Source organism: Acipenser ruthenus, chromosome 25, assembly GCF_902713425.1.
Source record: "Acipenser ruthenus chromosome 25, fAciRut3.2 maternal haplotype, whole genome shotgun sequence".
Classification (NCBI taxonomy): domain Eukaryota; kingdom Metazoa; phylum Chordata; class Actinopteri; order Acipenseriformes; family Acipenseridae; genus Acipenser; species Acipenser ruthenus.
The window spans coordinates 9,848,747-9,862,515 of record NC_081213.1 but is presented as its reverse complement, the minus strand read 5'-3'; the positions used below and the strand labels follow the sequence as shown (position 1 = coordinate 9,862,515).

Below are 13,769 nucleotides of genomic sequence, written 5' to 3'. Positions count from 1 at the left end.
CTCTCAGACCTCACCATGGTCTGTGTGCATTGTAAAGAGAAGGGCTCCTCTCTCCAGTCTTACTCTCTCCTCTCTCCTCTCAGATCTCACTATGGGCTGCGTGCATTGTAAAGAGAAGCGCTCTTCCTCCAAGTCTCAGGAGGTGGTGACAGATGGGAGCCAGCAACCCTCGCAACCGCGCTACGGACCTGACCCGACCAATCCGAGCCAGCCGGGCAGCTTCGCCCGCATCCCCGACTTCAACAACTTCCAGAACACGCCCGTCTCCACGGCAATGCCCTTTGGAGGTTCCACCCCCTTCCCCTCCGCAACGCTTCAGTCCACGGGAGGAGGAGGGGCTTTCACTGGTGAGGACACGCTGTCACACACAGACACAGACACACACACACACACAGACATGCTGCTACACCGACACCCACACAGACTCAGACACGCTGTCACAGACACACACACACACACACACAGACATGGACGCCATTATATTTTCCTCCAGTTTAGATCAAATGATTCAGTATGGCTTAAGTGACATTTTCAGTCCCTTCCATAGGACTTCTTTGATGTTTTTATGTATTTGAGAATATTAACATTACAGCTGACAGTGCAATCCTCTTCAGATCGCAGCTGAAAATGCATCAATGAGCCTTACTCTCAAGAGCTTTACTGAACTTGTGATGAACCTCATCAAGTCCAGATTAAAGATGCCGTTGGTTTTCTATACTATAGTAAGATAGTGGAGGTGGATGTCAGTATGTACATATCTCACACTTTAGATATACCTAGAGAAGAATTTGTACAATTGGGATGAAACTTGGTTAGGACATTCTTTAGAACATGTTATTCAAATCTGAGGGAGATCTGGGGGCTTGTCCAGATTTTGGAACAGCTGATCCAATCGGGATGAAACTTGGTAAGGACATTCTTTTGAGTATTGTAATCTGGGGGTACATGCAGTGCCTCTGTCAGTTTTTGCCACACTGTGGATGCAGGTGTTCGCTGTAGGTCACAGTGATGGTGAGTCTGTGTGTCTGTCCCGTGCAGGCGGGGGGGTGACGCTGTTCCTGGCACTGTACGAGTATGACGCTCGCACTGAAGATGACCTCAGCTTCATGAAGGGGGAGAAATTCCACATCATCAACAACGCGTAGGTACCAGGGAGGAGGCCCAGCAACTTTAAACTGTCTTTGACTTGTCATTTTCTATATAGAAACACAGCAGTGTTCTAGTTTAGTGGCAACACAATGTCCAGTGTCTCTGGTATGCTATATAGAATGAACACTATAGACTATATTGTAGTAAACTACGATGCTTCAACCACTACTACAGAATACCTATTGTTCAGTGATGAAACAGGTAGAATGTGGTGTGTTTTGGCCTGCAGAGTGTGTGTGTGTGTGTGTGTGTGTGTGTGTGTGTGTGTGTGTGTGTGTGTCTGTGTTTCAGTGCAGTGTCTGGTCTGAGCCTGGAACATTGACTAACACTTGATTTTTCAGGGAGGGGGACTGGTGGGAGGCCCGATCTCTGGATACTGGGAGGACTGGGTACATTCCCAGTAACTACGTTGCCCCAGTGGATTCCATCCAGGCTGAGGAGTGAGTACTGTAGCACACCAGCACCCTGCTGATGTGTTTTCTGCATCAGTTCTGGTGGTGTTTCCTCCTGATGTATTTCTTATACCCACTAGGGCAGTGTTGCAGGGGGAAGGGTTAATGGTTACACTCTGGTGTACCTACCAGCTGTACTTGCAGATAATGTTTTAGCACACCAAGTCATTTATTAGAGGGTAAAACAGGACTTCACTGAAGCGGAAATACAAAAGGAAATTATATTGTATACTTTTGGAAACTCATTTTTCAGTTTTGGACGAAGCAAACAAGGTGGCAATTCCTCTGATAATACCCCTTTGTCCTCCCTGGATGTTTACTCCCCCTAGTGTGTGTGTGTGTGTGTGTGTAGCAATGCACTGTAACGGGTATCTGCACCCCTCAGGTGGTATTTCGGGAAGATGGGGCGCAAGGATGCGGAGCGCCAGCTGTTGTGCATTGGGAACCCCCGAGGCACCTTCCTGATACGAGAGAGTGAGACCACCAAGGGTAAGAGCAGCTGAGACCCCCAGAGAAACCTGCTGTCACTCCCCTCAATACAGCATCTCACACACAGACCTGACACGCTGTTACTCCCCTCAATACAGCATCTCACACACAGACCAGACACGCTGTCACTCCCCTCAATACAGCATCTCACACACAGACCAGACACGCTGTCACTCCCCTCAATACAGCATCTCACACACAGACCAGACAAGCTGCCACTCCCCTCAATACAGCACCTCACACACAGACCAGACACGCTGTCACTCCCCTCCATACAGCATCTCACACAGAGACCAGACACGCTGTCACTCCCCTCAATACAGCATCTCACACACAGACCAGACACGCTGTCACTCCCCTCAATACAGCATCTCACACACAGACCAGACACGCTGTCACTCCCCTCAATACAGCATCTCACACACAGACCAGACATGCTGCCACTCCCCTCAATACAGCACCTCACACACAGACCAGACACGCTGCCACTCCCCTCAATACAGCATCTCACACACAGACCAGACATGCTGCCACTCCCCTCAATACAGCACCTCACACACAGACCAGACACGCTGTCACTCCCCTCAATACAGCATCTCACACACAGACCAGACACGCTGTCACTCCCCTCAATACAGCATCTCACACACAGACCAGACACGCTGTCACTCCCCTCAATACAGCATCTCACACACAGACCAGACATGCTGCCACTCCCCTCAATACAGCACCTCACACACAGACCAGACAAGCTGCCACTCCCCTCAATACAGCACCCCACACACAGACCAGACATGCTGCCACTCCCCTCAATACAGCACCTCACACACAGACCAGACACGCTGTCACTCCCCTCAATACAGCACCTCACACACAGACCAGACACGCTGTCACTCCCCTCAATACAGCACCTCACACACAGACCAGACACGCTGTCACTCCCCTCAATACAGCATCTCACACACAGACCAGACACGCTGTCACTCCCCTCAATACAGCATCTCACACACAGACCAGACATGCTGCCACTCCCCTCAATACAGCACCTCACACACAGACCAGACACGCTGTCACTCCCCTCAATACAGCATCTCACACACAGACCAGACATGCTGCCACTCCCCTCAATACAGCACCTCACACACAGACCAGACAAGCTGCCACTCCCCTCAATACAGCACCCCACACACAGACCAGACATGCTGCCACTCCCCTCAATACAGCACCTCACACACAGACCAGACATGCTGTCACTCCCCTCAATACAGCATCTCAAACACAGACCAGACACGCTGTCACTCCCCTCCATACACCATCTCACACACAGACCAGCCTCCACTCACTCCCCTCAATACAGCATCTCACACACAGACCAAACACGCTGTCACTCCCCTCAATACAGCACCTCACACACAGACCAGACACGCTGTCACTCCCCTCAATACAGCATCTCACACACAGACCAGACACGCTGTCACTCCCCTCAATACAGCACCTCACACACAGACCAGCCTCCACTCACTCCCCTCAATACAGCACCTCACACACAGAACAGACACGCTGTCACTCCCCTCAATACAGCACCTCACACACAGACCAGACACGCTGTCACTCCCCTCAATACAGCACCTCACACACAGACCAGACATGCTGCCACTCCCCTCAATACAGCACCTCACACACAGACCAGACACGCTGTCACTCCCCTCAATACAGCATCTCACACACAGGCCAGACACGCTGTCACTCCCCTCAATACAGCATCTCACACACAGACCAGACATGCTGCCACTCCCCTCAATACAGCACCTCACACACAGACCAGACACGCTGTCACTCCCCTCAATACAGCATCTCACACACAGACCAGACATGCTGCCACTCCCCTCAATACAGCACCCCACACACAGACCAAACACGCTGTCACTACCCTCAATACAGCACCTCACACACAGACCTGACACGCTGTCGCTCCCCACTGGTCTAGTTGACAAACAGGCAGAAGCTTTCCAAGTCCTGAACTGTTTTTTCCAGTTTGAAGTTTTTGTCTGTGGTTGACTTGCCCCCTCCCTGCCTGCCTGCCTCTTCTCTCTCAGGAGCATACTCCCTGTCTATCCGCGACTGGGACGAGGCGAAGGGGGACCACGTCAAGCACTATAAGATCCGCAAGCTGGACAATGGCGGCTATTATATCACCACGCGCTCGCAGTTTGACACGGTGTCGCAGCTCGTGAAGCACTATAAAGGTGAGTCGCAGGTTTGTTCTCTGGACTGTGACTTGGGTAAAGCCAGTGTTCACAACATTAGCAGTCAAAGAGCAATGCCTCTGTCTGGTATTATGTTTTGGCATTAACAAATAAATCTAACCAGGTGAACCGGTCCAAACCGAGGTGCCGAGGAGCTGAGAGCCAGCCGTGACAGTAACAAATAAATCTAACCAGGTGAACCGGTCCAAACCGAGGTACCGAGGAGCTGAGAGCCAGCCATGACAGTAACAAATAAATCTAACCAGGTGAACCGGTCCAAACCGAGGTACCGAGGAGCTGAGAGCCAGCCATGACAGTAACAAATAAATCTAACCAGGTGAACCGGTCCAAACCAAGGTGCCGAGAAGCTGAGAGCCAGCCGGCCTGTGCTGCTGCTTGTGTTCAGTGCTGCTGTGTCTGCAATGCATTAACTATGTGCTGATTCACTCCCCTTCCTTTCTTTGTCTGTCTTATCTTCTTTCTCCTTACTTTTCTCTTTCTCCCTTTTGTTTTTCTCTTCTTCCTTGCTCTCCCTGTTGTTCTCATCTACTACCCTCTTTTCTCCTTCCACCTCTATCTCCTCCCTCTTCTTTTCCCTGTCTCCTCTCCCTCTTCTCAATGTCTCTCTTCACCTCTCTCCTTCCACGTCTCCTCTCTTCTCCATGTCTACCTCTATATCTCTCTCTACCTCTCCACCCTCCCCTTTTCTCTCTCTCTCGCTCCCTATCCCCTCACCCCATGTCTCCTCTCTTCTTCATGTCTACCTCCTATATCTCTCTCTACCTCTCCACCCTCCTCTCTCTCTCTCTCTCTCTCTCTCTCTCTCTCTCTCTCTCTCTCCCATCTCCTCTTCTCCATGTCTCTCTCCCTCCTCCTCCTCCTCCTCCTCTCAGAGCGCTCTGCAGGGCTGTGCTGTCGCCTGGTGGTGGCGTGTCACAAGGGGATGCCCAAGCTTGCTGACCTGTCAGTCAAAACCAAAGACGTGTGGGAGATCCCGCGGGAGTCACTGCAGCTCATCAAGAAGCTGGGCAACGGGCAGTTCGGGGAAGTGTGGATGGGTAGGACCCTCCCAGATACTGACCCGGGACAGGAGGGGAAGTGGGGTTCCCTTCCCTACACAACCAGTGGCACGAGCATCGCCTCTCTGGCTCAGGGTGGCAGTGAACACACAGCTTAGCAGGAGTGCTGTCTTGCCTTTTAGTAGCAACTGTGCTCAATATATTTTGCACCTTTTTACTTGTTTTTGTTTTTTTAAATCTCGGATATGTAGGTTTTTCAATTAATGTTAAAGATTCCAGGGACCTAATCACTTCCTGTGCTGTAGGTTACATGGTCTGGTTGCAGCGGTCTATATCGGGTGAATCTGACCTACAGTATGAGAAGATATTAGGTATTAGGAATTTGTATTTTTTGTAAAAGTTAAAAACACAAAAGTACGCCTGTGACAATGCAGCTGCTAGTGATGAAGCATTTTCACATCTCCATTTATAAGCTCAACACATTCAGCCACTGGTTGGGGTTAGGGAAGGTGCCTCTATCCCTCCTCACTGTTCTCCGGTGGGGTAACTCTTGCATGCAAATCCATCTCACCACCCCCTCCCCTCCCCTCCTCTCCTCTCCTCTCTTCTCCTCTCCTCTCCTCCATTGCACCCCTCCTCCCCAGGCAGTAACGATGGTCTGTGCAGCTGTCTGCTCAAGGCCTGCCTCAACGCGACCCCTCAGACTCTAGGTCTGAGCCATGATGCCTGGGAGATCTCGAGAGACACCCTGAGACTGGACACCAAGCTGGGGCAGGGCTGCTTCGGGGACGTGTGGACGGGTAAGACCCCGGCTCCCAGGCTCACTCCCCCTGCCCAGGATTTAAAGCACACCACTATCCAAATAATTCATTCAATATTACCTGTTTGACACGTCTCTATTCGCTACTGTGTACATAGGTCTTAAATGGGCTGTTTTGAAAGAAGAATGTTCGTTTCAACACATGATATCTGGTGCTGCTTTAAGTTAAAAGCATGTGTTCTGGGTCATGTCAGTCAATAGGGGAAGCAGCTATTGAAGGGGTGGGACATTTCACACTCCTAGTGCAACCCGAACTGAAAGCATGGCTTACAAAGTGCTGTTTATTTAACTAAGCTGTACAGGATCATGTTATAAATAAGTATACACTTTTGAGACCTATGTAACAGATGAAAATACACAGCAGGTTATATTTACAAAATCATTTTGTTACCTCCAATAAAAGTACAGCAATCACAGAGCTAACATTTTTTCATAGAAATTACTGAAAAAAATAATTCTGCAACACCCTATGTACCCTCTGTACTCTCTTGAATGGTGGCCTTCCTGTCATGCATGAACGCAGTGGGCGTTGTGCTGGCCTGTTTGTGCGCAGTGTCCAGCTCTAGAGAAGAGAGCGTGGGGCTCATCTTTCCACTCAAGTCCCAGCTGTCTGAATCTCAATCACTTAGCAGTTACTCCACAGTCAGTAGAGTACAGAAACACTATGGAGAAACAGTCTAGGATAAAGTGAGATCCCAGACAAGGATTAGCACTGAAATACTTCCACGCTGTGGAAGATATGCTGGTCCAGCACACACTCTCACTGGCGCTTATACAGACTTCGCCTCACTGACATCAAAGGGGCGTGGTCAAGATTTAAAGTGGCAGAGCCTATTTTCAGTAAGTACAGTAACATTTGACTTGATATTCATTACAAGAGAATGAATTCCTTTCTACCCCTCACAGCATGTTCACACCCCCTCCTCCATTCCTCACAGCACCCCCATACTAACCCACTGGTGTAGCCCCTCTATTCAATGACTTGTATTGTTAGTGACCCTGTCAATGGAGATGAGGGGGGGGGTATTATTCTCTACACTGAATCAAATCTGTACTCTACTGGGTTTATTTATTAGTATTCCACACAGTGGTGTTCAATGCAATTAACGCTGATAATATTACCACTTAGAATACGAAGCAGGCGCTAGTTATTAAAACTTTAAGACACTCAATATTGGTCAGTTTAGAAATACTCAAAGAAACTTTGCAGAAACTCAGTGACGAACGTTTTGACTAAAAGTCTTTGTCGCTGAAACATTGAGAAAGACTTGTAGTCGAAACGTTTCTCATTGAATTTTAAAAGTTCATATACTCTAGCATGCCTGCTAATCATTGCCCAGTTAATATAACACATGTAAAAGCGAATGAGTGGTACAAATCTCCATTGGCCTGCGTCAGTCAGGGTGTTATGAGAAAGTGGGATACTCATTTTTTCCCTTTGCCTCTGTGGCGGGGGTGTTTTTTGCTCAGGCATGTGGAACGGCACCACGAAGGTGGCGGTGAAGACCCTGAAGCCGGGCACCATGTCCCCTGAGGCCTTCCTGGAGGAGGCCCAGATCATGAAGAGGCTGCGGCACGACAAGCTGGTGCAGCTCTACGCAGTGGTGTCTGAGGAGCCCATCTACATCGTCACCGAGTTCATGAGCCAAGGTACACAAGCAGACCCGCCCTCCCTCCCAGTCTCTAAACACTATAGAGTCACACTGACTCCCTCCCTCCCAGTCACTCCACTCTGAACACTATAGAGTCACACCGACTCCCTCCCACCCAGTCACTCCACTCTGAACACTATAGAGTCACACCGACTCCCTCCCACCCAGTCACTCCACTCTGAACACTATAGAGTCACACTGACTCCCTCCCTCCCAGTCACTCCACTCTGAACACTATAGAGTCACACTGACTCCCTCCCTCCCAGTCACTCCACTCTGAACACTATAGTCACACTGACTCCCTCCCTCCCAGTCACTCCACTCTGAACACTATAGAGTCACACTGACTCCCTCCCTCCCAGTCACTCCACTCTGAACACTATAGTCACACTGACTCCCTCCCTCCCAGTCACTCCACTCTGAACACTATAGAGTCACACTGACTCCCTCCCTCCCAGTCACTCCACTCTGAACACTATAGAGTCACACTGACTCCCTCCCCCCCTCCCAGTCACTCCACTCTGAACACTATAGTCACACTGACTCCCTCCCTCCCAGTCACTCCACTCTGAACACTATAGAGTCACACTGACTCCCTCCCTCCCAGTCACTCCACTCTGAACACTATAGAGTCACACTGACTCCCTCCCTCCCAGTCACTCCACTCTGAACACTATAGAGTCACACGGACTCCCTGCCCCCCTCCCAGTCACTCCACTCTGAACACTATAGAGTCACACGGACTCCCTGCCCCCCTCCCAGTCACTCCACTCTGAACACTATAGTCACACTGACTCCCTCCCTCTCAGTCACTCTGCTCTGTGCACTAGAGCTGTCCCTCAGCTCTAAGCACTAGACCTCACTTCCTTCTTATAAAGTCTTGTGATTCCTTGCCTACCTGAGCAATCCCAGTCCTTGGTTTCCAAGCCCTGACCTCGTTGCTGTGTCTGTTTCAGGGAGCTTGCTGGATTTCTTGAAGGATGGAGAGGGTCAGTATCTGAAGCTGCCGCAGCTGGTGGACATGGCAGCACAGGTACGGTTCAGCGGGTTTTGAGACCAGTGGAACAGGGTTCACACTGCCAGCACATCTCAAACCTGTACCGAGGCCACTGGGACTGACCTGTATGCTCCTGTGTTGTGCTCAGATCGCCGCGGGGATGGCCTATATCGAGAAGATGAACTACATCCACAGAGACCTGCGAGCTGCCAACATCCTGGTGGGAGACAACCTTGTGTGCAAGATCGCCGACTTCGGACTGGCAAGACTCATTGAGGACAACGAGTACACCGCGCGCCAAGGTGAGCGGGCACTGCCCCCTCACCCCGATCCCAGCTTAGCACAGAGCAGAGAGTGTGTGCTACACTATTACCCTTCTACACATTCATCAGCGTGAAAACATAGCAAACTTTAATAAGCATACCGAAAGCATGGGTAAGCACTGTAAAGAATAGCAAGGTAGAGTAAAGCATATTAATAAACATGGCAAATCAGGGCAAGCTATGGCAAATTCAGAGTATAACCCTAGGAAAAGCATGGGACAACTGCAAAAGTACCGTGGTTACTTTTAGAAGGGCTCTGCACAAGGCATCGAGCCTTTTGTACTTGGTTTTGCAGAGTTTGCAAGCCAAAGGCAGTGGGGTTAGGAGGAATCGATGAACCTGTGCAATCTTTAGTACCATTGAAACCACCAGCCTGATTTCAGCTCCAAACTGGTTTACATACAGGGCAGATCGAGAGGATTCGAAATGTCTAAATGTATCCGTATTCAGAGTGTTTTATACTCAAGGGAGCTGCATTTTCCAAGAGGCGTACACCACAGCAATGCCAGGGTTTCACCAGTAAGCAGGGTCTCTGAAGGGTTTCACCAGTAAGCAGGGTCTCTGAAGGGTTTCACCAGTAAGCAGGGTCTCTGTGAAGAGTTTCACCAGTAAGCAGGGTCTCTCTGAAGAGTTTCACCAGTAAGCAGGGTCTCTGAAGAGTTTCACCAGTAAGCAGGGTCTCTGAAGAGTTTCACCAGTAAGCAGGGTCTCTGTGAAGAGTTTCACCAGTAAGCAGGGTCTCTGTGAAGAGTTTCACCAGTAAGCAGGGTCTCTGTGAAGAGTTTCACCAGTAAGCAGGGTCTCTGTGAAGAGTTTCACCAGTAAGCAGGGTCTCTGTGAAGAGTTTCACCAGTAAGCAGGGTCTCTAAAGGGTTTCACCAGTAAGCAGGGGTTTCAGGACCGGTGTGATTTTCCCTTCATTGAAGACACTTTAGTGGAAACTGAATTGAGTCCAGGTCTTCCAGTGTTTCTGTTTCTGACCAGGGCTGTGCTTCCCCTGCAGGTGCCAAGTTCCCCATCAAGTGGACGGCCCCCGAGGCAGCTCTGTACGGCAAGTTCACAATCAAGTCGGACGTGTGGTCCTTCGGGATCCTGCTGATTGAGCTGGTGACCAAGGGCAGAGTGCCCTACCCAGGTAACGGACTCCTCAAGAGCGCAGTGCACTGTAGTCATGGTCACATATTTTTTGAAGATACTGATGCTTCTCATTTCCTATTTATAGTTTTGTGGGGGGATGTATGTTATTGACAAACATTAACAATGCTTCTCTCTCTCTCTCTCTCTCTCTGTCCTGTCTCTTTCCAAATTTCTCTCCATCTACCATGTCTGCCCCTTCCTCTCCTTGCAACTCTTATTCCCTCTTCACTGCCTCTCTCCCCTCCTGCGTTTCTTTCCAGGGATGAATAACCGGGAGGTGCTGGAGCAGGTAGAACGGGGGTACCGCATGCCCTGCCCGATGGGGTGCCCGGCCTCGCTGCACGAGCTCATGGTGCAGTGCTGGAGGAAGGACGCAGAGGAGAGGCACACCTTCGAATACCTGCAGGGCTTCCTGGAGGACTACTTCACAGCCACCGAGCAACAGTACCAGCCAGGAGAGAACCTCTGAGAACAGACACACACGCACGCGTGCACGCACACACATGCACACACACACACATTAAAGGGGCTTTACTTTCGTCAAGCATGGTCCTCTCTCGACAACTCCTTTTTAAAGAACAGAAAACTTGTCTCGCTTCAACTGTACCTACCTACCCCAACCAAAACCCAGACAGAACCACAAGCATTTCTTTTTTTAGCTTTTGCTGCATTCAGGTGCCATCGAGGGGTTTAAAAAGGGACGTACAGCCATTGCTGGACCAGCCCTCTCTTCAGTAGACTGCAGATGACCGGTGAGGAGACTCTGGTCCTGGACAGTGCATTGAGAGGCAGGGAGAGTGGGGTCTTTTTATTCAAGCGAAGACATTGTTGAGCGCATTTATTTTTGTCAACTTCTTCATTTACTAACTGAGAACTTTATTTTTTATTTCAGGGAGGGTGTGGGTGCATAAATAAATATTCTCTCTCAAACTCTTTTTTTTACAATCATAATTTGTATTATTACTGCTATTATTTTTCTTTGTATTAATAATAATAATAATAATAATAATAATAATAATAATAATAATAATGAAGGTCCCGCTCCTCATCTTGTGTTTTTTTAATCGCACAGAAATTACTTGTTTTCAAAATAAACAGCATCTGCACAGGCTGCAATGTGTTTTCTGTGGAGCTGCTTTTCCTGAAAGTCGCTGGAATAGATGACTAGAAGACTTTTTTTATTTCTTCTGTTTTTTAAGCCAAGTATTTTGTGCTTGAATGTCTGGATGTAGAAAAAGATTTTAAAAGTCATACGTCTCCACCACCACCTTGAAATCACGAGTTTCTGCAGCAACAGAGAGGCGCTAAGATGCTCGGTCACGGTGTGTGAAAGTATTGGGTTAGTGCTTTGAGCAGCCCAGGATTCTTAAAGCTACAAAGCTCTTGAAGATAGTGTGGCTGACAAAATAATTCCATCAGTCATCCAGCACTTCCACTAGCTTCACAGGTCTCCAATGTGCGCTTTCTAAAGGAATGCATGTTATAGCACACATGGATTTTCTGTTTAGAGCTTGACATCTGCTACTCCATGAGGTTAAAGGAAGTTCAGTTTTTCTGCCCTTCTGTCAGGTCATGTGTTGCACATGCATTTTCTTCAGCAGTGTCTTCTGGATCAAAGCATGTTACTGGCTGAAAGCATGTCAGTCAATAGGGGAAGCAGCAGGTCGGTTAATGAGAGGAAATGTCACCCTCCAGGTGGATCTCGCATTGGAAATCTCTCGGCTGGTCCCTGTTATCATGCATCTGTATATAACTTCTACTTACTCTTCATTTGAAATTGTAAATCTGTACAATAATTTTAAACTCTGTAGAACAGTCTGGAGGACTGCTGCCTTTTCCTACTTCCCCGATCAGAGTGACCCACAACCCCTCCCAATCAGACAAGATCAACCAATCAGCCAGCATCGATTTCACAGCTGATGATGTCATCCAGAACTTCTTCAGCACATCCCTGGCTCAATCACAAATTCAAAAACTTAAGACAAATGTTGAATGCCTTCATCAGTGTTACTCCGGTAAAACTAGAAGAAACCAAGTTGACAATTGTGTTGTCTAATGCCTTCATCGGTGTGAGTTTGGGACATTATGTGTAACTTGCGTCAACCCTCCCTATGGAGATTGAGTTTGAATGGATATGTCACTCATTAAGATGGTGATGTGTTCATGAATAATGTATGTTCAGGTACACACTGATATATATGGTTGGGCAAGTATCTTCTAGTTTTAGTTTGAGTGAGTTTTTGGATAACCACTGATGAATGGTTTATACAATCTAGTGTGATTCTCCAGTGCTGTAAAATGCTCTAAATAAACCTAGTTTAGGTTGATCAAACCAACCCATTATTTTCTTATAATTCTCCTAAATTAAACAATAATGTATTGCTCCACTCTGAAAAGAAAAGTGTGCGTTTTTAAACTGTGTTTGATTTAAGGACGCAGTGTTAAATGTAATTCTGGTCTTAGTCAGAGATTTAACACAAAATGTGTGCTTTCCTGAATTGAACACGCTTTGTGTGAATTCAAGGTATATTTTCTTTTTTTAAGAGAGCACCAGGACTGAGCCCAGTGGAGACTCTTAGTCCTGTCAAGTCCTTTTTAAACCAGGTCTTTAATAATTGACTTGCTTTGCTTTGTTCAGTTAGATCCAAATCACAGCAGTGCCATAGCCATTAGAAAGTATAGCTATGGCTCCTCTATAAGCCTTGAATGGACCGAGCCCTGGTTGGAACAAGGCTGTGCTCTGCTGAGTTCAATAATGAAAGATCTCCGTGCCCTGTGTTTGTTTCAATTCATTCACAGTGAAGCCCTGAGAATGGGTGGAATGAAACAGAAAGTGTCAATACAGCTTATTTCTGAATTACTCCTCCTATTATTCTTCTTGTTGTCATTATCATTATTATTATTATTATTATTATTATTATTATCATTATTATTATTATTATGATTATCATTATTATTTAACGTTGTTTTTAATGTACTCTTTTTTGTTTGTTTCTGAGCGTTTGCAAAGTGCAACATCGTATCTTTTTCTGTTATTTTCCTAGTGTGTAAATAAAAGTGAAATAAAGACTTTCTAACAGACGGGACTTTTCCCTTATTTTCTGTATTTAAGAGAGGGGCCGGTTTTCACCAGGCAGTGATTTCTTGAAGCACACAAACTGGCACTGAACTGTGAAGTGTGAAACACTGGACCACCAAGCCTATTACTAATTACCACTGACTTCATTTAATACATGGATTTGTCTTGTATTACTGACCTTTGTCGTGATCGTATCGGATTCAGCTCATGATGCACAATAGTAATATGTTACAACCCAACAAATATGGAGCCCGTGTCCACAGAAGACATAGTGCTTCTGAGCATGAATGTGAGGTCCACCAGCTACGGAGATTCATTTATTTGGCAGTAATCCCAGAGTAACCCAGCACTGACTTCCCAATATCCAGCATACAGACAGGTAGGTCAAATACAAATCTTTATTACA

General features: G+C 47.7%; 1 protein-coding gene across 2 annotated transcripts in view; it reads left to right on the top strand.

The window, feature by feature from the left end:
* The window catches only part of LOC117413822 (proto-oncogene tyrosine-protein kinase Yrk), a 66,431-nt gene extending 53,066 nt beyond the window's left edge, over positions 1–13,365 (top strand). Inside the window, exons 3-13 of one of the 2 annotated variants that reach the window (XM_034906476.2) lie at positions 84–347; positions 1,039–1,141; positions 1,491–1,589; positions 1,987–2,090; positions 4,187–4,336; positions 6,000–6,155; positions 7,646–7,825; positions 8,784–8,860; positions 8,973–9,126; positions 10,151–10,282; positions 10,545–13,365. In XM_034906476.2, the coding sequence (XP_034762367.2) occupies positions 92–347; positions 1,039–1,141; positions 1,491–1,589; positions 1,987–2,090; positions 4,187–4,336; positions 6,000–6,155; positions 7,646–7,825; positions 8,784–8,860; positions 8,973–9,126; positions 10,151–10,282; positions 10,545–10,753 (1,620 nt within the window). In that variant the 5' untranslated portion in view covers positions 84–91 and the 3' untranslated portion in view covers positions 10,754–13,365. Of the gene's footprint in view, positions 1–83; positions 348–1,038; positions 1,142–1,490; positions 1,590–1,986; positions 2,091–4,186; positions 4,337–5,229; positions 5,395–5,999; positions 6,156–7,645; positions 7,826–8,783; positions 8,861–8,972; positions 9,127–10,150; positions 10,283–10,544 lie in introns of both variants that reach the window. The other variant, XM_034906474.2, reaches the window with a different exon arrangement.
* Positions 13,366–13,769: the final 404 nt, after the last annotated feature.